Here is a 25,484-nt window from a genome sequence, read left to right on the forward strand (position 1 = left end):
CATGGTATACACTATATATACACACGGTCATGTGATGCTGTTTAACCAATCAGAGGTTGTTATTTTTCCAAGCCATGTTTATATATATATATATATATATATATATATATATATATATATATATATATATATACACACATACACACACACACAATGTAATTAGAAAGTAAGTTTGCCACATCAACGCACCATATCATTGATGTGATAAACTTACTTTCTAATCACCCTGTATATTGGTTCTAGGTCACTTTTGAAAGCCAGTCTGGGAAATTCAAACTAAGTAATTTACTAATGAAGATTTCCTTGCGCCCCAGGAGGAAGGGAAGAAGACGGGGCAGAGGAAATTACCGGTGTACTCATTCTACTTTCTCATGTTCGTGGACGATCGAGCAGAACTTCTTCTGAAATTGCATTTTACAGCCGGCAGGCTCTGGCATGGTAGGTGAAGCTGGCTTCACTTGAGAGCCGGGGACAGAGCAAGTTGTATCTGTCACGGCAGCGGTGATATCTTTAGATAAATTACATGCGATTATAGATGAAAGCGTGTTTCCCCTCAGTGCTGTGCACGACGGAGCCTCCTCTGACCTACATGACAGCAGATGAGCCAGGAGAGCCCGAGGGAGGCTCCAGCAGAGTCTACACCGAGTTTGGTGCTCGTGTAGCAGCAGAGAGACAGAGAGCCCGAGGGAGGCTCCAGCAGAGTCTACACCGAGTTTAGTGCTCGTGTAGCAGCAGAGAGACAGAGAGCCAGAGGGAGGCTCCAGCAGAGTCTACACCGAGTTTGGTGCTTGTGGAGCAGGGGAGAGACAGAGAGCCCGAGGGAGGCTCCAACAGAGTCTACACCGAGTTTGGTGCTCGTGGAGCAGGGGAGAGACAGAGAGCCCGAGGGAGGCTCCAACAGAGTCTACACCGAGTTTGGTGCTCGTGGAGCAGGGGAGAGACAGAGAGCCCGAGGGAGGCTCCAGCAGAGTCTACACCGAGTTTGGTGCTCGTGTAGCAGCAGAGAGACAGAGAGCCTGAGGGAGGCTCCAGCAAAGTCTACACCGAGTTTGGTGCTTGTGGAGCAGGGGAGAGACAGAGAGCCCGAGGGAGGCTCCAGCAGAGTCTACACCGAGTTTGGTGCTCGTGGAGCAGGGGAGAGACAGAGAGCCCGAGGGAGGCTCCAGCAGAGTCTACACCGAGTTTAGTGCTCGTGTAGCAGCAGAGAGACAGAGAGCCCGAGGGAGGCTCCAGCAGAGTCTACACCGAGTTTGGTGCTCGTGGAGCAGGGGAGAGACAGAGAGCCCGAGGGAGGCTCCAGCAGAGTCTACACCGAGTTTGGTGCTCGTGGAGCAGGGGAGAGACAGAGAGCCCGAGGGAGGCTCCAGCAGAGTCTACACCGAGTTTGGTGCTCGTGGAGCAGGGGAGAGACAGAGAGCCTGAGGGAGGCTCCAGCAGAGTCTACACCGAGTTTGGTGCTCGTGGAGCAGGGGAGAGACAGAGAGCCCGAGGGAGGCTCCAGCAGAGTCTACACCGAGTTTGGTGCTCGTGGAGCAGGGGAGAGACAGCCTCTCAGCTCCCGGAGACTGCTTCCACTGCACCTCCAGCACAAGCACACTCACTCGCACGCTGACCTGTGAAGAGTGCGTGATCCCTGAGATGACCCACAGTGGTGAAAGCAAGCTATAAAAAGCATGTTGACATTAGCCCCGACCCTGCAAAAAGGCTCTTCTGATAGCTGCATTTCATTTATGCAAAGGTCTTTTTTTTTAGATATTATCTGAACTGTTTGCCGTCAGCAGTGCTTATAAGGATCTGTGCACTTTTTTTTCATTGAAATCAAGAACGATTTAGTCTGCTTTCTCAGTAAATCAGAAATAAGAGTAAACGCTTTGACATTAGGTTCCATAGTTTAAAATAAGTTTGAATAAACATTTAGCAGTTTTGTCTTTGTTTCAAATGGCAATGCCTTCATCAGGGTTACGATAACAAAGGCATTGTCTTCTTGATGTACTGTCAGTTTTACCAGACGTTAGTGTTTGAAGTTATGGACAGATAGATGGACAAATAGCTTATAAATTTAGTCTTGGGTTTATACCTGTTTTAGTCGAGTTTTGTGTTTTTAACATGCAGGGCCTAGCAAATTGTTTACCTGTCACAATATTAATTCTCAGAACAAATAAATCCATGTGGAGCTGCTGAATACTCAGCAGACACAGCTTTCTCTTGTTATTAAATGCTTTTGAACCTGTAGGTGCTGTAAACACATTTTGTTATAATCATTTCTACTTTATTAGATGGCACAGCTGGAGAAATTGGAATACAAACATGATACTTCCTTAGCAAACAGGATTCTCGCTCACGGCCCAGCACAGATTGAACAGTAAAATATGAAACACGTCTATCCCACCTGTCAGTCTGTCAGCTTAAAGAAAACGAAACAAGACACATGGGTGATCTCATGAATTTGGGTCTGCAGGGTTTTCAAACAGGGCGCTCCAGGGCCGGTTCCTCGCTCGTCTGCGACGCAGGGTTTGTCACCGCCCCCCTTGGCAGCGGAGAGGAGCTGGCACAGGCTTCCTGTGAACACACTGCAGCATGCGCCCTGGCGCGCTGGCCATCTGGACCCCCGAGCGAGCATCAGCTTGTGATCAGAACGACAAAATCAAGGTTGGCAAGTGAAGATATTTACAGGAGGAAATATACCCAGACCAGCCCAAGACAACAAGTGCAGACCAACTGCAGTGAAAGTACAGCACAAGCAACAGTAGAGATGGGTGATATCGATAAAATACCAAACTATACCACACAGAACCGATGCATTGTAATTACCTATAAGAATTATTATTATTTATATATATATATATATATATATATATATATATATATATATATATATATATATATATATATATATATATATATAGTACAGCATATTAAGCCTATATTATGTATATGAAAATGTTTATGACAAATTTAAAAATAGCACTGTACTGCATATTATTTTTATTATTTTCACTCTATGCAAACAAAACTAGTCGTTAACAAAGATATATTATTATTATTATTATTATTATTATTATTATTATTATTATTTTTTTTTTTTTTTACATACAATTACCCATTTATACAGTTGGGTTTTTACTGGAGCAATCTAGGTAAAGTACCTTGCTCAAGGGTACAGCAGCAGTGTCCCCCACCTGGGATCGAACCCACGACCCTCCAGTCAAGAGTCCACTACTCCACACTGCTGTCCTTATATATATGTTCTGCAGTGATAGAATTAATAATACGACTCAATTAAAAAATATACTGCACTATTTTTAGACCAGGGCCGAGAGAAATTCACAGAATATTTTACACAAACTGCCTTTCCTGCAAATTCAGTCTTAAACCTACTGATGTCTGTATAACCATAGATCCAACTGATGATTAAAAACTATAGAACCAGACCATGTGTAAGTGTAAAGCCTGAGTTGAAAAAATCTTAAAGTACAAAAACATATACAACCCTTTGGGCCTTCTTTTCATAGCGTTTCCTCATTTTTTTTTTAATGAACTCCTATTTTTTGAAAGGAAAAATGAAAACATGACCCACACTCTCTTAATCTGTTCTGTTCTTGTGTAACGTGTTGTGTAATGAACTGCCAGTTACGGGTGCTGAACCCTGTAGGTGTGATGAGGGCAGAATCGCTATCTGCTCTTTTGCACAGTACACAGGGTTACCCAGCCTCTGCCCTGTTACACTTGGTGACTCCTGACTTAGCAAATAAACCAAGTTTATCCTCTTTATAAAAACATAAGTGTGAGATATACTGTACCTAAAGGAGAAGCTTCACACTGGGTTTACAAAATTGTTTGTTTAAAAATTGAATTAAAAACCCATATGGAGTTTACTTAGAATTCCGTCCAAGCAGAGATCTCCTGTAGAACTCTGGAGGCAGATTCAATTCTCCATACATTTCCCCAAGTCCTGTTTATGATCCACCTTAAATTCCCTGATCCAATCAAACTTCAATACATTAGAGGACACCCCCAAATAGCACACTGCATAAGCAAAAGGGTTAAATAAACCCTCATTTAAAACACAAGGGTAGCGTGCCTCAGAATGCTGTTTAATAGGATGACATACAGTAGAGTAGACACTTGATTTCCAGGTGGAAGGGAGTGGTTTTGGTTTGAGAACCCTGCTGCACTGTCTATGATTGCTAGCTCTCCTGTCCACTCATGAAGGACAGTGCTCTAGCTAGCAGCCCAACAAAGACTTTAAACTTCACCAGCACAGACTTGACAGTGACTAAAACAAATAATAAAAAAGCAAGAATCTAGTGGCCATCAAACACTTACAAATTGGAACTGGCTTCCTTCCAGCGTGCTGGAGCGCTATGCATCATGTTTGACAAACTCGAGTAAAGATTTCAGTGATGGATTTAGCCCTGGGGAAAAGCAGCGCGCTGGAGAGACGTGCAATCTTTGCAGTCTGCTGATGGGCAGGAGGCAGAGCTTGCGAGACAAGTGCCAACGTTAACCAAGGCAAGGGCTTATCCAGCAGGGATAAGGAACTTCAAAGAGCACTAGCATTCGTACGGGGCTATAGGTCCTCTTTGGTATCTGTATTACTGTGTGCAATGGGCAGTGTTGTGCGATGCATTGCCGGTAAGATAAGATGAGGTTAAAAGCTCTAAAACCACGAATGCAGGCGACTCTGGCTCTTTTGCATAATGATTAAGATGCTGCCAGTGTGTGAGGTCGCTGGTTCATGCATGGAACAGCTGTAAATGATAAGCTAGTAACACTTTGTTATCTCTGCCTTGACATACCGCTTCTTAATTCCCAGTTTAAATAAATAAATAATAACAATAATAAAATAATAGGGATTTAATGGTGTTCAAGTCAGAACAGAGGTGACACTGATCCATAAAAAGGTGTGTTCACTAGTTTTCTGCCACACTGCCTCCTGTATACGCCTTGCAGCCGACATGACAATAAAAAGCCCTTGCTCATTGATATTGTGTTCAATTGCATTGCAAAAACCACAGGGTGTGGGGATGGGACAGTTAACTTCTTATCTGAAGTGAAACGTTTTGGGATTTCAAACTTTCACCGCACTGCAAATGTGGAGGAAAATGCTGAGGATTTAATTAAGACATAATTAATGAATCCAAATATACACCGCTCTGCATTTGATCTGTTTATTACATTCATTTGTTTCAAGTTCCCTCCAGCGAAAACATAAATAGAACCGGACACACATGGTGAATGGGAGAGAGCCAGCAATTATCTTGCAGAAACGGGACTGGCCTTTGGCTGTAATGAGCGTTCTGTACCCAGCAATGCTAAAATGAGATCATCATCAATTCTGATGACACTGGTTAATGCTTTTGGAGCTTGCGTGGATCAAAGGGTATACAAACCAAAAAAAAAACCCACACAGGCTAATTGCGCATACATATTAAACAGAATTTAAGAGAGTAAAATGCTACAGTGTGAAGGAAATGTTTTTCCACATCATGAAGCTCTTGCTGTGTCTGTCCTTGTGTGTTAAACATGCCCGTAGCTGGAGAGAAAGAACGTGTAGATTTTTGATGTTGAGCTTATGAATGTGAATCAGTTTCCACAAGCAAGAAATAAATTCAAATGAAATGAAAAATATTCAGCCAAACAGGAAATGTAACTAAAACAAACAAACAAAGGATCATATTTTCAAAGCGTTTCCTCCATTCTTTAAATTAACTCCTATTCTTAAGTGTGTTTATGAGAACCTGAAATATTTAACTTAGTTGTTTGGTTTTGGTTTTGTAAAATGAACAGGTGTTTTACCCAGCAGTTAATAAGACTGGAGTAAACAATCTGAAAATATGACCCTAAGACCCTGAGAGGAAAGGAATGGCAAGGTCCCAGAGCAGAGCACCCCTTCTTCATTTCAATATTATTCCCATAAGCAGCGCACCATCACTATTGAGGTTGATCAAGTGTTGTAACACTGCAGTGGAAACATCAAGGTGAAGTCAATATTTCCTGCCACAACACTAAGTTCCTGTGTTACGGGTACAGTTATAGGACCGCTCCGGAACCTTAAAGTTGCTAGGCTGCACTATGTGAGTTCAGTTGGGGTCCTATTAAATGTAACACAGGATGTGAATGCTAAAGTGAACAGGGAGAGGGGGGACTTGGGAATTGATAAAGTTAACCATAACCAACCAACTTCAAGTGCAGCACAGAAACCAGGACCAGAGGACACAACTGGACACGGTGGGAGACACTTCTTCACACAGAGACTGGTGAGGGCATGGAATGGGTTAACCTGCCATGTTGTTGATGCTGAATCATTGGGATCCTTTAAGACCCAACTTGACAAAGTTGGGTAACTAGGAACCAGACGAGCACAGATGGGCCGAATGGCCTCCTCTTGTTCTTATGCTCTTATGAAACCAAGCAATTCCATCAAGATTGCTGTGGCAGGACCTGGATCAAGTCTGATAAACAAACTGATCAAGAGGAAGGAGGGCCTTGCGACAATGTTGTTCTGGTAAGGAGAAGTTTGCTGTACGGTGTACTTGTGCAAAGATTTATGTTTGGAAGTGAACATCTAGACCTGGTCAAATACCCCGATCACGACATAGCGGCTGGGACATGCTGGTTGGCCGTCCCTGTGCAGAACCTTTTTCAAGCTGCCTGGGATTGTCTTCAGTGAAGACGAGGGAGCCTGCTGTGTAATGCCACCTCAGCTGTTCTGATCTCTAATGACATCAGAGCGATATCTGATCTGTTTAGAGTTAAGCGTTGGTCTTGTCTGTTTGATGGAGTGGCGCAGTCCACCTGGTATGATGGACCGCTTTGCTCTTGAACCCCAGTGGTATTGCACCCTCTGCCAGCATAGAAAAGCAATCTAATGAAACGAATCCCAGAACACTGCAGCTGTCAATGCATCAATGATGTGCAGAGCTGAGAGGGAGGGAGGGAGGGGCGCTATCTGGCCCGATTCACAAAGCTTTGACTCAAGAGCTATTTAAAGACTGTTTTGATGAGCTAAATACAGTTTTTAAGGTATTCATGAAACTGATTTAGACTGTTGTTGGCTTTTTTTCCCCCAAAAGCTATGCTATTCCACTCAGACATACCAAAATACCAAAGAAGGACTTGACTGGGTTCTAGACTTCAAGGACCATATTCACAAAGCATTTACGTTAACACTAATTTTGTTTTTCTAATAAGAAAACTAAAGCTAATGTTAAAAAGCTTCAATGAAATAACCCAGGAGTGTAATTCAGAAGTTCCTACAGTACAAGCACCCTTGTTTGATTTTTTCAGATTCTGTAATGTTAGCAGTCTGTTTGCTAACGTAGCACCGTGGTAAATGCTTTGTGAATACAGCCCCAAGTGAGGAGAGGCAAATTCACGACAGTGGCTACTGGCTGGAGCTTTAATTCATTTGTTATAGGTAGGCTTGATTCTCAAAAACATTTACTCCAGACTGTCATTAGCACTATGTTTTTTTAAACACACCCAATAAAGTTACCAACCGATAAATAAACAGCACAGACATTTAATTTAGGGGCTTGTGATCAGTCTAACATTGGTTATTGTTCGTTTCAGAAATGGAAGTTATGTTTTTTTCTTTAAGACAAACCTCCCTCTCCAAAAAAACAACAAAGTGCTAATGTCAATTTGGAGTAGCTAACTGTGAGAATGTATTCCTATAGAGTACCAGTATGTATTATGTGTGTTTCTGAATCTCCTTCAGCTTTCTTCCTGAAACTGAGAAGAATCATCCCAGTTTACTAAAATATACATTTTTAAAATTGTATTTAAGAAAAAAAGTCATAGTATGCATCCAAAATGTAGTGTCACTGTAATATATGAATTTTCAAATACCCAATATTTAACTACTGTATCAACAAGAGTCAATTCCAGTCCTAATCTTATCAATTCCTCTTTTTCTACATGAAAAGTTTGATTTGTCATTTTACACAGCAGCTCCACTTTCCAGTTTGTGCTTGTGTTTCCCAACTTCCTTCCAGTTCCTCCAATATGCTCCAGTGAGTCCCAACAGAAGCATGTATAAAAATGAGCTAGGGACCAATCCATTTGGAAAAATCTGCTGATAATAATTATGCAGGACATCTAGCCCAAAGAAGCCCTTGTTAGCTGCGCTCCACAATGGCAGCCATACACCGGTACATTTATAAAGCGTGACCACTGTGACAATTGCACAGTGAATTTGCAGTTTACCACTCCTATAATATGAATGTACTGGTATACAGTAGCGTGTGTTTGTCAGGGTAGCTGTGATGGGGAGGCAGTCTCAGTCTGGCTCTGACTAGGGCTTGGAGGGAGTGTCTGTGAGGGGGTCAGGAGGGATGCAGTAAGACCTACCTGTTATATCATCTGGTGCCAGGTGCACGCTGTCCCGCGTGGTTAATATGGGCGATTGGCATCTTTTGGCCTCTTGAGCTGCACTTTGAGTCTCTTCATGCCAATCTGAAAGCCATTCATAGACTGGATGGCAGCCTGGGCACTGGCTGGATTGTCAAAACTCACAAACCCTGCGTGCAGACCCAACATCAAGCGAGAGGGAGACAAGAGGGAGAAGAAGACAGACATTACTTTTTTTTGACTGGCCTCATGGCTCATGCTGTTTTTTCTTTCTTTCTCCAACCATCTGTAAAAGAAGCCTGGAATGTTTGTCCCAGCTGAGCAGAAACATCATTGCACAGAGCACTTCATGACACGCTTGCAGTACAGCAGACGCCCGTTCAAAAACCTTAGCAAGAAGGGTTTCCTCTAGAGCAGGGGTGGCCAAAGTGGGTCCTTCCACTACGGTCTTTGTTCCAGCATTGTTTTAAATTGTTTCATTGACCCAATGAAACCTCCATCCAGACCCTGTTGTAGTTAATTATACAATTTTATTTGTTAAACCTGGAGTAAAATGGAACTTCAGGACCATGAATGGACAACCCTGCTTTCAATTCTTCATAGTTGGGCAATAGTGGAGACCAGAGGTTCTCAAACCTTTATGATTGGGGGTCTGTACATTTTCCATACAGTTTCCAGAATTTCCTAGGATGCCCTGGGCAGACCCCAGTTTGAGAACCACTGGAGTAGACTATCAGACTGCATTGTAACTGAGGTTTACTATACATAGTCTGCTATTGCAGTTTCACATGACTAAAAGGACAGTGCAGATGTTGCGTTATGCTCAGAAGTTTTGGTGCAGTTAAACAGCAGTCTGGCTGCACTGAAATTCACAATGTTGTTTCTCATACTCTGGGTGGCCAAGCATTCATTCGAAGGTCTGCTGCATTAAAAAGTGATTTCTCATACTGTTTGTTCTTTAAATGTTGTTCTTTAAAATCAGTCAAGAGTAAAACAGACAAGACTACAAACTTGGACTTCATAGTCTTCTGTAGAAATATCATCTCACAGATAATGGAGTCTAATAGTTTCATGAATACCAAACCTTATTTCATTCATATAAACAGACTAGCTAGATTGTCAAAGCTATTTACTCCAAAGCGTCATTAGTATGATTTTCTTCCTGAATGAAAAAACACTAGTTATGACGTAACAAGCCCCATATTTAAACATCTAAGTAGTTTATGTCTGATTTAGTAACTTTATCCAGTGACTTTTTCCTTCCTGAAAAAAAAATGCACTAATGGCAGTTGGAGTTAATAACTTTGAGAATCTAGCCAGTATTCTTAAAATAACTCATGTAAAGATTTGCAAATAGGACCAAATATTTCTTAATGAATATTTCTATATTTCTTAACATTGGGAGTTTAAAGATATTGATAGAGATATTGTTTTTCACTCTACACAACCGAATGCACAATTGAGGCAGTACAGTTATGAATACGGGGACATGCTTGACTAGCTTACTAGAGCTACATCCCCAAGAGGGAAGACTAGACGGCTGGTGGGAATTTGGACAGTGCAATTAGCAAGTAGGAAAATACTAGTTGAAAAGTGCAAATGTGAGTGATGCACACCCCGCGCTGAGATAATGATAGATAAAGCAGGTCCCAGTTACCCAGGATCTACACAGCATAGCTCCACTGCACACTAACACCATGCTGGGGATGATGGTGGAAGCAGGCCCACACTAAATGTGATCTTTTTATTGGTGTCTCAAATATTAGCACTGTCACAACAGATTCTGACCACTGCAGGTGAGATGAGGTCCAATAACTGCTCGTGCAGACAGGCCTGGCTCTTTGGTGCAGTGGTTACGACTCTCTTGGGGAGAGCAAGGTAGCAGGTTTAATGGCTTGACGTCTCAGCCCATTGAATTGAATGGAAAGGCAATGGCTGGACGCAATCCGCGAACCATACGGTTTAAAGACGAGTGCTTGACATTGAACTGAAGAGCACACTCTGTAGTGGAGAGGTAAGTATGCCTCCTATGCTGATGTAAACATTATTAACTCATCAGCAGCTAGGTTAGGGGGAGATCCATTACAAGGGTTCCTGCCCAGCCTTCGCCCTGTTACATGTGCACCATCTTCCAAGCTACCAGCCCACTCCTATTATTTAAACCAGCTATTCTGAGGATGATGTTGGGAGGGGGTTTGGTAATGTCTGGCCAGCTGTCAGTGTCTATAGAGACCAAAAATGCGCCCACAGCTGCCCATCTTGGCAACATGGGACTGCACCAATCTGCCGCTGCTGCAGGCAATAGGAGACAGGATGGCGTCTTGCAGCCATGCAGAACAGCAGCTGCCTTGGAATTTAGTAGCCAGGCATTCAGAATACAGATACAGCAAAACACCAGCCATCTGTAGCACACACTTCTGTGTAAATGGGCTGTCCCTCACATGATTGATTTGTTGTGCAAATGGAATCCCTGTCAAATGTATAATCGGGTAAAAAGAGACTGCAAGAGGTTACACTGCAGTGTAAAATTGGACATGAATGAGAGAACCTAATGAGACTCCCATCGAGATACTATAGATTCAATATAGTTTAATGAGGGTACTGTAGAATGTACAGCTACACCCCAACTCTAAACAATCCTGTAAGAGTATGCAATAGGAATTTTACAGTATCAGAATTTTACACTCACACACATGAAAGCTTGTGTGCACTGATCCCATTCAGAAACGTTCACGTACATGCACAAGCATGCAGAAACAGGTGCCTGCAGTATGTGCATGTGACCCTGTTGCATTGACACAAGGCGCATCGCTACGTGGCTGCTTATAGGCTCTTAGCAGTCATTGCTTTTTTTGGGTAATTTACTTTTAGAAAAGTACAAACTTTATTCTGTGACCTCTGTCTGTACCATCAAGTGCAAAGAGTGACACTACCTAATCAAAAAGGTTTCAGAAATACAGCCATGCCGACAGATACAGTGACAGGCTTAAAGTGAGAAGAGAAGCAGGGGGCTTAGCGGGAGAAGGAACAGAGCTGAAGAGAGACCTTATTTGGCTCTGTCACTCTTGTCAATGTTAGAACAGGCTTAGAACAGAAGGCTTAAGCGCTCAAAGTTGTGATGTGCTTGAAGCATTAATGCTTGAAAACAAATATTAAAGGCATCTGTTTTCAAAGGTCGTGTCACATTGTGATGAGCTACTACCCCATTAGAGCTGATTCTTTAGCATGAACAATGTGGCATGGTGCTGAGCTGTTTAGCTTAGGTCTAACCTGGATCTTTACCATCTCAGCAAGGGGTTTGGGTGCAGCTGTGCTGTTTAGTTTTGGGGTAACCAGGACTTGCTTTACAAAAAGTTCCAGACAATAAAATCCATGTGAATTGCAGTGCCTGAGTTCAGTACATCCTGACCCCCCCATCCTCTTAGACTATGGCTGTATACATATATTCACTTATAGAAACCTGGCATAGGGACATCTCTGTAGCAAACAGTTTGCATCATCAACATTAGAGACAGTGTAGCAATACAGAACTTTAAAGAGCAAGGAGCTTCACAAGTGTCATTGGACATCTTTACTGACCCTTCCTTTACTACTTCATGGTGTCTGCAGTCATTCTGAGTGCAGCTGAGTACGGCTGCTCCCATACTACTTCTATACCTGGCTTTGTGCTTGCTTTGAGCTAGTCTGGAGTACCCTAAGCACTGGGCACTGGCCAGCCTTGCTCCTTCCATTCAAATCATGTGAAATAAACCTTTTAGCTGGCAGCCCTACCTACTATACATATACATACTCTATATATACACACTGTAGACAGAGAGAGCAGGTGAGGCCAGCAGAGCTGTCACATTGTCACATGATTTGAATGGCATGAAGAAGGCACTTAGGATTCTCCGGGCAAGCTGAAAGTCAGGTAAGATGGATTTCGAGAAACAATTCCACTAAATCAACACGAGCAACAGAACCCAGAACCACTCCGACTGAGTACAAAACAAACAAACAGACCACAGAGTAGAAGGGAAACGTAAAAAGCGAAGCAAATTACATTTGAGACTACTTACTCCTTAAAGGGTACATGAGGACCTTTTTATTGGATTGTGTTACATGTGCCCATGTGTTGCTACAACTCTTTACATAAGGTGTGTGTATTGTTTTAATTTTTTTTTTTTTTTTTTTTTTTTACATTTTTACCACTTTTTTAAACTTTTAAATTGCATTCTCTGCCTCAAGATGGCTTCACATGTACCCGCATGGACCTCTCAGAACTACATTTCCCATCATCCTCCTGGTCACTGGTAAATTCATCTCAGTTACATATGTGAGCAGGAGGATGATGGGAAATGTAGTTCTGAGAGGTCCATGGGGTACATCTTGAGGCAGGAAATGCAATTTAAAAGTTTAAAAAAGTGAAAAAATATATTTAAATAAAATAAAACAATACACACACCTTACGCAGTTGTAGCAACACATGGGCACATGTAACACAATAAAATAAAAAGGTCCTTACGTGCCCTTTAAGGACCTTTAAGTGCAAAGGCAGAGGCACATTTTCACAAAGAATAAAACAATGGTAAGAGTATGAAACGAGCCAAAAACTACTCCAAACAATCATTTAACAGCTCATTCCTGCAGCTAAATCATCTTCTGCTAGTTACAGTTACACTCCTCTCTGAAAGTTTGCCTTCGCCTTGCTTCAAGCAGAGTTATCAGCAATAGCATTAATATGGTTTGCCTCACCCATTCCTCTACTCTACCCCCCCCCCCCCCCCCCCACCCCCCCCCCATGCACATTCTGAGCTCTAGCCTGGATGTAATGAGCTCTGAAAACAACACCTAAATCACCCGCCTCAAATAATCTTACAGGTCTTTTTACCCACCAAAGCATTTACTTTGGTTTGTCGCCCGATCCACAAACACTTTCGAGGAGATGACATTACCGAAAGGCAGGAACATCTGCATGAGCTCGCTGTCTCCGAACTCCTGGGGGAGGTGGTAGATGAACAGGTTACAGCCCTCTGGGCCTGAGAGGAGGGGAGAGGGGCGGGGGAGAGAGAGGAAAGGGGCGGGAGAGAAAGGAGGGGGAGAGGGAGAGATGAAGGGGCGGGAGAGAGGAGGGGGTGGGAGAGAGAGAGGAAGGGTGGGAGAGAGAGGAAGGGGCGGAAGAGAGAGAGGAAGGGGGCGGGAGAGGGAGGAGGGGGTGGTAGAGAGAGAAGAAGGGGCGGTAGAGAGAGAGGAAGGGGGCGGGAGAGTGAGGAGGGCGAGAGGAAGAGAGGAAGGGGATGGGAGAGAGGGGAAGGGGGCGGGAGAGAGAGGAGTAGGGGGTGGGAGAGAGAGGAGGGGGCAGGGGAGAGAGAGGAAGGGGGCGGGACAGAGAGAGGAAGGGGGCGGGAGAGAGGAGGGGGTGGGTGAGAGAGAGTAAGGGGGCGGGAGAGAGAGAGGAAGGGGGCGGGAGAGAGAGGAGGAGGGGGTGGGAGAGAGAGGAGGGGGCAGGGGAGAGAGAGGAAGGGGGCGGGACAGAGAGAGGAAGGGGGCGGGAGAGAGGAGGGGGTGGGAGAGAGAGAGGAAGGGGGCGGGAGAGAGAGAGGAAGGGGGCGGGAGAGAGAGGAGGAGGGGGTGGGAGAGAGAGGAGGGGCAGGAGAGAGAGGGAGGGGCGGGAGAGAGAGGAGGGGGCGGGGGGGAGAGGAGGGCGGGAGAGAGAGATGAGGGGGCAGGTAAGAGAGAGGAGGGGGCAGGGGAGAGAGAAGGAAAGGGGGAGAGAGATAGCAATGTGGGATAGGGCAGGGGAAGAGAGAAAACAGAACAGAGAACACAAAATAAGGAATATGAAGAGGAAGAGTACAATGCATTGCAGCAGCAGTGTTCAGCCCTGCACCTCGAGTACCTGAACGACTCACACACATATCCTACATCTCTGTAGTGTCTGACATTTAAATTCTACCCTCAAATCTGGCTACAGCATTTTAGAATATATTAGCCTTCTGTGTGCTCATCAGTTCATTCACATTGCATTCATTTTAGCTGCAGACACACACAGGCTTCCTGCTCTGGAACTGAACTAAACAACCATCTTCCTGCTACTACCTGCAGCAGTAGAGGGTGTCAATGCCAGGATGTAAGTTCGGGGTTAGCTAGGAAAGAAATTTCCTAAGATGATTACTATATGAGTCATAGTTTTACTATAGGAGTCACAGCTTTACTATAGGAGTCACAGCTTTACTATAGGAGTCAAAACTTTACTATAGGAGTCACAGCTTTACTACAGGAGTCAAAACTTTACTATAGGAGTCACAGCTTTACTACAGGAGTCATAGCTTTACTATAGGAGTCATAGTTTTACTATAGGAGTCACAGCTTTACTACAGGAGTCACAGCTTTACTATAGGAGTCACAGCTTTACTATAGGAGTCACAACTTTACTACAGGAGTCACAGCTTTACTATAGGAGTCACAGCTTTACTACAGGAGTCATAGCTTTACTAAATGATCATCCCCTGTGATTAAATATTCTTGCTACATCCCTATTCAGAATGAACAGTTTGAATGGAATTTTGCCCTCAAACCACTTTTTTTCTCCAATTGGGTCAATGAAGGCCTAAGAACTTTGGACATTTCATCTGTGTGCAAGCCATGCAGCAAAGAGTTAAAAAACACCAGCAGCAATATTAGCTAATGTGGATTCCAGCTAACTATCACACATCATTTTCATTCCTGAAGCTAAAATATGTGCTACACACACTTCACAATCAACATTCAGAAAAGAAAAGAGTTTCTGCAGACATTTCAAATTAAATGGATGTACTGCAGTGGTCTAATTTCCTTGAAAAAATGATTCAAACTACAACATTTGATAATGACAATGCATATGCATGTAATAATTATAGTTAGAGTCACAGAATGAGGTTTTATCAAATCATGAGTTCTGAATTTTCTGTCTGGAAGACAAACTCAATCTTAATGTAATGTCATTTATTTAACAAGGACGAAACCCTTGGCAATGCAATCTCATTTTAAGAGGGCTAGAGCATTCATGAGCAGTTACACATTTAATCAACCAAACAAAGCAATCAACCCAAGAATAACAAGAAATAATATGCAAACAACTGGAAGCTAAAAAGCTAATACATTCGATACATTGAAGCCTTGAAATGTAATGCTTTACCCCGTGCTTGGATCACTTTAAAGGAATCCATATTTTATTTTTTGAAGCAATATTTAACACTTCAGGGGAAATGTTTTAGCTTTCTGTTTTTTCTTTTTGGAATCACAGGAGAGTCATGTGACCATGTGGCTCATGGGACAAAAGATTGGAAGTTCCAAAAGATTATGAGAGTTGGAGTCTCCAAGCTTGCCTGTGCAAGAAACAAGCAACTGGAGCTTAGAGCCCTAAAGATTGTCATCTTTGCCACAGACTGCTCCGTAACCACGGCAGACAGACAGACAGACAAACAGAAGACCGACTCCAGACTGTGAACTCGCTAGCTGCTGTGACTCCTCTGTGTATCACTTGGAGCAGAAGGAGGAGTCTGGTAACCAGGTGACAGGGGGCGGGGCTTACCTTCCCTCTGCTGCTGGGCCATCATGGGAGGAGCCTGGGGGAATGCTTGGCTGATCTGCCCGTACGCTGCAGGGTAGGCTGCTGAGACACAAACACAGAAAGCAAGATCACTCACAGGAGCAGGGAGGGGACACATACAGCACTCACAGGAGCAGGGAGGGGACACATACAGCACTCACAGGAGCAGGGAGGGGACACATACAGCACTCACAGGAGCAGGGAGGGGACACATACAGCACTCACAGGAGCAGGGAGGGGACACATACAGCACTCACAGGAGCAGGGAGGGGACACATACAGCACTCACAGGAGCAGGGAGGGGACACATACAGCACTCACAGGAGCAGGGAGGGGACACATACAGCACTCACAGGAGCAGGGAGGGGACACATACAGCACTCACAGGAGCAGGGAGGGGACACATACAGCACTCACAGGAGCAGGGAGGGGACACATACAGCACTCACAGGAGCAGGGAGGGGACACATACAGCACTCACAGGAGCAGGGAGGGGACACATACAGCACTCACAGGAGCAGGGAGGGGACACATACAGCACTCACAGGAGCAGGGAGGGGACACATACAGCACTCACAGGAGCAGGGAGGGGACACATACAGCACTCACAGGAGCAGGGAGGGGACACATACAGCACTCACAGGAGCAGGGAGGGGACACATACAGCACTCACAGGAGCAGGGAGGGGACACATACAGCACTCACAGGAGCAGGGAGGGGACACACAGCACTCACAGGAGCAGGGAGGGGACACATACAGCACTCACAGCCTTTCAGAAGGCTACTGTCCTAGACTTTCTGCTTAGACAAAGACAATCCCCTTCCTGAATAATAACACAGATTGAAGATGTCCTTCATAACCTCCAACTGCTGCATACAGTGGTAGTTGCAGCTGCGGCTGAAAGTACCTATATGGAATATATATATATATATATATATATTGATTGATCAGATATTTCAATAGCTTCTGAGCTCCTTTTAACCAAATCGAGACTGTTCAGTGAGACATGCAACAAGGGCAGCTAACGGCAGCTTAATAAATAATGGGGCAGGATATCAAACATTTTAAAAACGGGATAAACAGCATATCAAACAAGGGAAATGAAATTGTCCCGGGTACCATAAACCAAATATTGGAAAATACCATATCATTTAGGAACACTTGAGTCAATATAAATAACCCAGATCTATCTTATGCAACTGATCAAGGTAAAATGATATCTCACATGACACCACTATTGTATTTCCTAAAAACAGGAATGCAGATCATTTCATACATTTCAATTTGTAGAGCACAGCTGTCCAGCGGGTGGCTCTCGAGCCATGTACGGCTCATTGATCTTTACAGTACGGCGCTCTTGATTCAGAGGTAAAGACGAGAGTGTTGGTAGTTTTTGACAGAGGCAAGTCAAAGAGCAAAAACAAATGGATGACTCTTTAAGAACTCTCTTGTCATCGCCCTGTTCAAGAGGCTTCCTGACTCCTCTTCATAAGCTTTGCATTAGTGGTTTCAGCTTGAACATGTCTTCCCAAACACTACAGGCTCTTGAATGGATTTTTCATACTGTAAGACACTTTCTTTTTTATTATCATTATTAAAGCACACACAACAAAATAAATAACAAACTTTTCTAAAGGGAAACAGATGGTAGTGCCAATGCAACTGTGGCACACAATCTGTTTCCAAAAATGATGTCAGTTGCCACAAAGCTATTACCATTCATTTCCTGGAACAGGCGGTATAATGCTGTGTACTGCTGTGCAGCCTAATCACCTCACACAATAAACGGCTTGAGCAATAACAGGTTTGTTCTGGGGGGGGGGGGGGGGTTTGGCCAACAAAAGGAAACCCAGACACAGACTAAACTAGCACAACTGTACGGTGGTTTTGTTAAGTTTGGTTGACCTCCAGTCCTTGAGTTTGGATTACTTTGACAATTGTCTCTCTTCAGTACTACTAGCTAATACTTATAGACTGGAAAGGATTATCCCAGAAAGTGAAGCTCTAAGTCTTTTTAAAAGATGAAGGATTTTGGAGTGCTGAATTCATTTAGATAGAACCCTGTTTGGAGATGTTTCAGCCTCTATGGCAGTAAATGAAAGTAAGGGATTATACTGTGCTATATTGCAGGTTGTCCCTGTATAGAAGCTCTTATTGGGGGACAGTATTTCATGTCTGTGTTCTGCTCAAGTGCCAGCATGCCTGGCCAGTGCACCCTGAGGGTCAAGCACAGCAAAGCTGGACACAAGTCAACAGCACTATTTTAACATGTCTTCTAGCGTTGTGAAGGGCAGCAGGGCTTGATATTTTACTGGATTCTGCAGCTCCACTCAAAACGTCTACAGGTCGTGATTGGTAAAAGCAGCTCTGTCTGTTTTAAAAGGGTGACCACACAGTGACTCTACACCGTGGAACTGCATCCTCTTTCTGTTTTAAAAGGGTGACCACACCGTGACTCTACACCATGGAACTGCATCCTCTTTCTGTTTTAAAAGGGTGACCACACAGTGACTCTACACCGTGGAACTGCATCCTCTTTCTGTTTTAAAAGGGTGACCACACAGTGACTCTACACCGTGGAACTGCATCCTCTTTCTGTTTTAAAAGGGTGACCACACCGTGACTCTACACCATGGAACTGCATCCTCTTTCTGTTTTAAAAGGGTGACCACACAGTGACTCTACACCATGGAACTGCATCCTCTTTCTGTTTTAAAAGGGTGACCACACCGTGACTCTACACCATGGAACTGCATCCTCTTTCTGTTTTAAAAGGGTGACCACACCGTGACTCTACACCATGGAACTGCATCCTCTTTCTGTTTTAAAAGGGTGACCACACCGTGACTCTACACCATGGAACTGCATCCTCTTTCTGTTTTAAAAGGGTGACCACACCGTGACTCTACACCATGGAACTGCATCCTCTTTCTGTTTTAAAAGGGTGACCACACAGTGACTCTACACCATGGAACTGCATCCTCTTTCTGTTTTGTGTGCAATTAGAGGAACAGGACTGTGATGGTTATAGATGTTACAGTACTTCAAAGGGATACATTATATCATGCACGTTTTCCTAATATTTACTATCCTCTATTGTTGTTTCAGCTTAAATTACTACCCGCCACGTTTATTAATTATTGCAGCAAAGCTTGCTTCTGCAAAGACTCCTTAAAGCTGACCATGGGGAAGCATATCAGTGTTGCACAGGCTTTACTGCACAGTGCATCACTTATCTTTTACATTTCACTGCTTTTTGGATTTGCTGGCCCACCTAAAGGAACAGTGATTTGCATACAACCTTAAACATTCCGTTCTGCCTGACGTTTTGCAACCACCTGCATTAACAGCCTAAAAAACACAGCACCCGATCTGTGGGTTTCCTTCAACCTGGAAAACACAGCAATTCGACAAAGTGTGAACACTAAGGACCTGCATACTGCTGCACTCCTGCGTAGGCCTGCTGAAGGGGATCCGCTGTGGTGGGGCTCTGGGCTGCAGCGAGAGAGAGTGAGAGAGAAAGAGAGAGAGACATAGAGAAGGATTAGGTTAAAGTAGTTTGCAATAAGCTTCACAGCTCTGCAGGAGAGAACACATGAACAAGCCAGATTGGTCAAGATTGGTTTGGTCGTTAGTTGACAAAGTTAGTTCAGATGGACTGAGATGAGGAGAGAAAACCTATTTTCTGATCCAGGCAAACTTGAAGGGGGGGGGGGGGGGGGTCCAATGAATTGATCAAAATAGCAGCAGATATAAATACTGCCAAATCCTATAGGTACATCCACGGCTATATTCAACAACGGTACTGTGCAGTTAGCAGCCATTGAAGCTACTGCAAATAGCCATCTTGGAGTTTAACATTCAGTCTTATGTGCCTTCAATCTGAATTAGAGGAAGGCTGACATCTTAAAAAAATACAGGTACCTTTCTAGTAATTTAAAGCTCTGATACAGAAGCCCTGCATTAAATGAATTGCACTGAAAGGACACATACCTGCTTTTGCATCCTTTTTTGTTTATTTGAAAGTATGAAACTTAACGGGCCGACAGAAGACAACTTGGGAACAATGGTCTGTTAAAGAGGTCAAACCTGATACCTCAGGGTTGGAGTCAGGAGCTACTCCTTACTGAGTCATTTTAACCCCCTGGATTAAAGGGTGGTTTGACGCCCTTCAGATCAGCTATAGTCTGTGTTCCGTTAGCTGAGAACGTCACAGTACGGTACAATCTGTCTTTCACTGCGCTCCCCTGCAGACTTCATACACAGTGGATTAGAAATGCATTACTTTAATACAGCGATGGACAAAGGTTTTGCATCACCCAATTGAATGAACTAATGTTGCTTCATAAAGTCAAATGAAACCTGCTGAATAATGTTACATTAAAATATTGAATTACACACCGCTTTCTAGTTTTCCATACACTTAACCAAAAACTGACACAAATTAAAAAAATATTTCAAAATCTAACATGAAACACTGTACTGCTATTATGGGTTCTGGAAGACTTTTGCCATATCATTGATTACATGATAATTCATGAATCTAAATTATGTTCATATCATTTTTTTAAATTATGTATCAATCCAAAATTCTAGGTAAGGCTAAACCTTTGGCCATAGCTGTAAAGTGAATGGGCGTGTTCTCTTTACTGCTCTTTGTATTCTAGTGGGAAAAACTTTTCAATTCCAAAAGAGCAGAGAAAAATGAGAACAGGAGAGTCCCACCTGCCAGAGCATGTTTTATCAAAAGGCATTAAAACAAAATCTTAGTTGAAATGTTTTAGTGAGAAAGGACAAAGGGTCTAAAGATGGGAATCCTGCCTACAAGTGACAGCCTAACATGACATGTTTGCAATGGAAAATGACCTTAACATGGGATTTGATACACATTGACAAAATAAGAACGTATCAATAGACAAGTTAATTTCTGCAAATATCCCCCCATATGGTGAAACAACTTCTGTAGTAAACATTAGAGTTTCGTCCATCCCTTCCTGTGTTGTCCTTTCAACAAGAACAACAACATGAAAAATCTTTCATTTGAAAATAAGTGATTTATCTACAGGAATTCATTTGTGAAGTACTGGTCAGTAATACATAATGGCATATCAAACAGCAGGCCATAACTGTATACTGTATATAAATAAAATAATACAAAAACACAGACGCCAGTGACGATTATCACAACAAATGAAGATTAGTGGATGTTTCGCAACCTTGTGTTACAGTGGCATGCCAACCAGGTGTCAATATAATGAAGGTACAGGACATGTAGACCAAGATGGTTTTAATTCCAATCTAGTGGCAATATGTGTGAGTGGATAACATGCTTTTATATGAGTCCCTGCTACATAACATCAGGGACCAAGCACCACATGACAGCACAGCACAGCACAGCACAGGACAGCACAGCACAGCACAGCACAGTCTCGTTTGTCAGGGATAATTAGAGCCACTTTCTTATTGGGACAACTGTTCTACACAGTCATGTGTTCAAAATCTGGATCTTGCTACAAACATCTGCTACTGCAGCTGAGACGTATACAGAATGCTAAGGTCTGCAGCAAACTAAAGCAGGAGGTCTGAATTCAAGTTAGAAATGATGGTTCAGATTGCCTGACTGTCATGGCTGATCATGGCTTTCAGCAATGTAGTGTACCATTATTGCAATCACCTCAAGCTGTGGTTGCCTGTTTTACCCCAATTGGACCCCCTGCAGTCTGAGTGGGGGGAAAAAAAGGAACAAATGTCCCAGCCGAGTCCCCAGAGTGGTGTCTCAGATCATTTCATTATTTTTCACCAGTACAGTGTAATTGTTGGAGCAGGTATTTAGTTTTATATTCTGACTTCAGTGAAAATGCAGTTTCTCCTCAGGTTTTATAAATCAGTAGGCCTGGATTCAGGAGCCCCCATTGCCCCCCCCCCCCCCGATAACACTGTCCTCTCAAACGTAACCGACAACACATCCCCTTCACCTGCGGTGCTCTTATCATTACAAACAAAACATGGGCAACACAATAGAGGACCTCCACACGATTTCACAGCGATTACGCAAACACAAAGAAGGCACTTCCACTGAAAACAATGAGAGCAAATTGGTGTACAGTGCCCCCGGGAGACATCCAGTTACTGACTAACACAGCATCGCACGACACATAACGAAATGCATCCAGTTCATCAACACAGATCAGAACAATGCCAGCTGAACAACGACATGGACCCAGCAAGCTTAATAATGTCAGGGATGAAGACACACGATGGGGCTGGAAGATCTGAACCAAGCAGCACAGAATCGGATACCTTCATTCAGAGTGGCCAGAAAGCAACTCCCCTGTGATCCAAAACAACTCCTGTGTGCAAGCGCCGAATCCTGCTTCTGCGCATCCTCTCTAAATATTACCTCCTGTAAAACTTTAAGATTTAAAAACATTTTCTCCATTCTTATATAAAGACACAATGCACAATGTAAATAGCCTTCCTCCTGCCCCCGCCTGCCGAAGCAGCAGGTTCATGATAATCATGGCTTTTAGCTTGTTTAAGCAAAATCATTAAAAAACAAACACAAACATTTTGGTGCTTTGTTTCTAAACTGACAACACTTTACAAGAAAAAAACAAACAAACAAACAAACTATAACGCTAAATATTTTAACAATGGCTTGTAATGTTAACAACCTTCTTAAATATGTAAAATATAGATTTTTTAAAAGCTGTGATATTTAGATCATGCAAACACACTCCTAAGCATGAAACCAGTTCAGCGCCCCCTCTGGAAAACCTAAAGAATAGCAGGTAAAGCGTCGCTGTGGACTCCGCTGCACGTTTTAATTGTGAAATACTAAAAGAAACTAACATTCCAACGACAAGCGCCTCAACGACAAGGCTTTTTCACTGTCTCCAGACTTCTGCTCGAAACAGTTGTCATTGGATTTTAGCTCCTTTTAGTATTCCTTAATTCTGCTCTATTGAGTGTTTAATGGTTATTGGGTGACAGTTTTAATCTTATCGTCGTATTTGCTTTTAGCTGAACACAGTAAACACAATCAGGTTCTCTGAGGTAAACAGACAAAAAAAAAATCAACACATTTCAAAAACACAGTGATGTTCCTGGTTCTCTTTATAACAAGCTGACCTGAGAGCTAGACACAGGAAAAGAATAAATCATCTCTTTCATCTCTTTTGTCTCTTTCTCTATCCTGTTATATCGTTTAACTGAGGAAAAGCACTTTTTGTTGTATTGGATGGCGAGGGGGGGTGGTGGGGTGGTTTGGAGAGAGCCTCAGCAGTGCAGACGTTGATAGATATTTTATTCTGCCATCGAACCCGGCTATGAGGACAAATGTCCCAATTAGGAGAGCTTCAGAGGGCCTGCTTAACGACCTCCATTCATTACACTGCGCTCACTGGGGGGTTCTGAGGGATATCTCTCTCTCATTAAAACCTGCTCATTTTCCAAGACTGCAGACAACAAATTAGTGATTTTTATCTCAGCAGATTAAGAAGAGCTCTTCAGAATTACAGCTGCAGTAGTGGAGAGTAGCTCATTGGTTAGAGTTCTGGGCTGCAGTGTGGAAGGTAGTGCTTTTGAGTAGCTCAGTGGTTAAGAGTTCTGGGCTGCATTGTGAAAGGTAGTGTGTTTGAGTAGCTCAGTGGTTAGAGTTCTGGGCTGCAGCGTGGAAGGTAGTGCTTTTGAGTAGCTCAGTGGTTAAGAGTGCTGGGCTGCAGTGTGGAAGATAGTGTGTTTGTGTAGCTCAGTGGTTAAGAGTTCTGGGCTGCTTAGTGGAAGGTAGTGCTTTTGAGTAGCTCAGTGTTTAGAGTTCTTGGCTGCAGTGTGGAAGGTAGTGCTTTTGAGTAGCTCAGTGGTTAAGAGTTCTGGGCTGCAGTGTGGAAGGTAGTGCTTTTGAGTAGCTCAGTGGTTAGAGTTCTGGGCTGCAGGTGGAAGGTAGTGCTTTTGAGTAGCTCAGTGGTTAGAGTTCTGGGCTGCAGTGTGGAAGGTAGTGCTTTTGAGTAGCTCAGTGGTTGAGTTCTGGGCTGCAGTGTGGAAGATAGTGGGTTTGAGTAGCTCAGTGTTTAGAGTTCTTGGCTGCAGTGTGGAAGATAGTGGGTTTGAGTAGCTCAGTGGTTAGAGTGCTGGGCTGCAGCGTGGAAGGTAGTGGGTTTAAATAATTTGATTTCAGTGACTATGATGGAAATGATTCAGCTTACTTATTTAGCTATTCTTTGCAAAAATAAAACACACACAAAAAAAAAAACTAAATAATGAATGATGCAAACACATCACGTTAATGGGAGAGTAATCTATAGTAAACAACTAAATATTAATGCAGCTCTTTATCCATATTTATATCACAAACCCTGAGAGAAGTGTCTGCCAGCTCTTGTATGCTCCTCACATAATAAACAGCCCTTCACTCCAGGACATTTATTCATTTGACACTTTATGTTGAAACATTGGTCTTTTAAGGTAGTATTGTTCAAATATGATTGAAAGTAACAACAGTGACCACAAATATCAACATGCAACACCACCTTACAGACAACAGAAATCACAGAGATGAGAATGATGTTAAAGAGACAGCTGATTGAACTGCTGACCCTCTTCAATAAAATAGTCCTTATAGTTGTGTGAATAGCGCTGGCAAAAACCCACATAAACCTCTCTCTGGTTTGCTTCTTAAGTGAGTTGAAAATTCAACTTTTTTTGCCAGAAATTCCAAAAACAGTCAAATAGCCACAGTGTGATCAACCAATCAGCACAATCCAAGCCAGACTGACAGTACAGCTGTCCAAACAGAGCCAAACAGAAGCAAGAGGCGGGGTTCAGGATGCAAAAAAGGGCAGTAAATGGGTACTCATATTAGTGCAGTTAGACTGCAATTTAACAACCAAGTAGCTTATCCGTATGTGCAACTGACACTTTACTGTGGGGATTTTCAACAGTGATTTATAAACTTGATATAAGCCTGGCTGTACTGTAATCAGAGGTGTTATTTTCTGTTTATTCTGTATCTCTGTGTAAGACTGTTTTTACTAAGATATATTGAATATGAAATAAACTGTCACACTTACTATAATGTAAACACTAAGGCTGACCTATAATTTATGTCAAGGAAAACGTTTAGGCAAAGTTTTCAAAGTAAGCGTATCGAGTTACACTAAACGCAGGTCAGCATTAAGATGTGCTGGTTTAACAGGCAGTGTTGCGTGAGGCTCTGTCATTACGGATTGTGTCCCCTGTCATGAGATGAGATGAGGTTAAAGCTCTATAACCCAGACTGCTGACAAGCCCGGCTCTTTTGCATGATGGTTAAGACGGTGTGTGGGGTCGTCGGCTCCCAGTTACACTCTAAGCACCAGTGTTCCTCACCTCTCATGTGCATCCACTCATTTAAAAACCCAACAGTAAGAGGACTGTGTCAGTCAGTCGGCTTGGTTTCTGATCAGAGGTCATTCCCCATGCAGTGCCAAATCAGCCGACAGCTTGTGCTTTTTAAAGCCACGCTGAGCACAAGTGGCAGCTCCGACTGCATGTAATCAAACATCAGCAAACAATGTAAGT

General features: G+C 43.2%; 1 protein-coding gene across 16 annotated transcripts in view; it reads right to left on the reverse strand.

Moving 5' to 3' along the window:
• The window catches only part of celf4 (CUGBP, Elav-like family member 4), a 224,303-nt gene that overhangs the window by 8,720 nt on the left and 190,099 nt on the right, over positions 1 to 25,484 (reverse strand). For 5 of the 16 annotated variants that reach the window (XM_058986021.1, XM_058986004.1, XM_058986026.1 and 2 more), the window contains 5 exons: positions 22,227 to 22,337; positions 19,359 to 19,421; positions 15,908 to 15,988; positions 13,230 to 13,373; positions 8,356 to 8,525 (listed from right to left, as the gene is read on the reverse strand). In XM_058986021.1, the coding sequence (XP_058842004.1) occupies positions 8,398 to 8,525; positions 13,230 to 13,373; positions 15,908 to 15,988; positions 19,359 to 19,421; positions 22,227 to 22,337 (527 nt within the window). In that variant the 3' untranslated portion in view covers positions 8,356 to 8,397. The remainder of the gene's footprint in view (positions 1 to 8,355; positions 8,526 to 13,229; positions 13,374 to 15,907; positions 15,989 to 19,358; positions 19,422 to 22,226; positions 22,338 to 25,484) is intronic. The other 11 variants (XM_058986035.1, XM_058986059.1, XM_058986064.1 and 8 more) reach the window with 5 other exon arrangements.

This window comes from Acipenser ruthenus, chromosome 2, assembly GCF_902713425.1.
Source record: "Acipenser ruthenus chromosome 2, fAciRut3.2 maternal haplotype, whole genome shotgun sequence".
In the NCBI taxonomy this organism is placed as follows: domain Eukaryota; kingdom Metazoa; phylum Chordata; class Actinopteri; order Acipenseriformes; family Acipenseridae; genus Acipenser; species Acipenser ruthenus.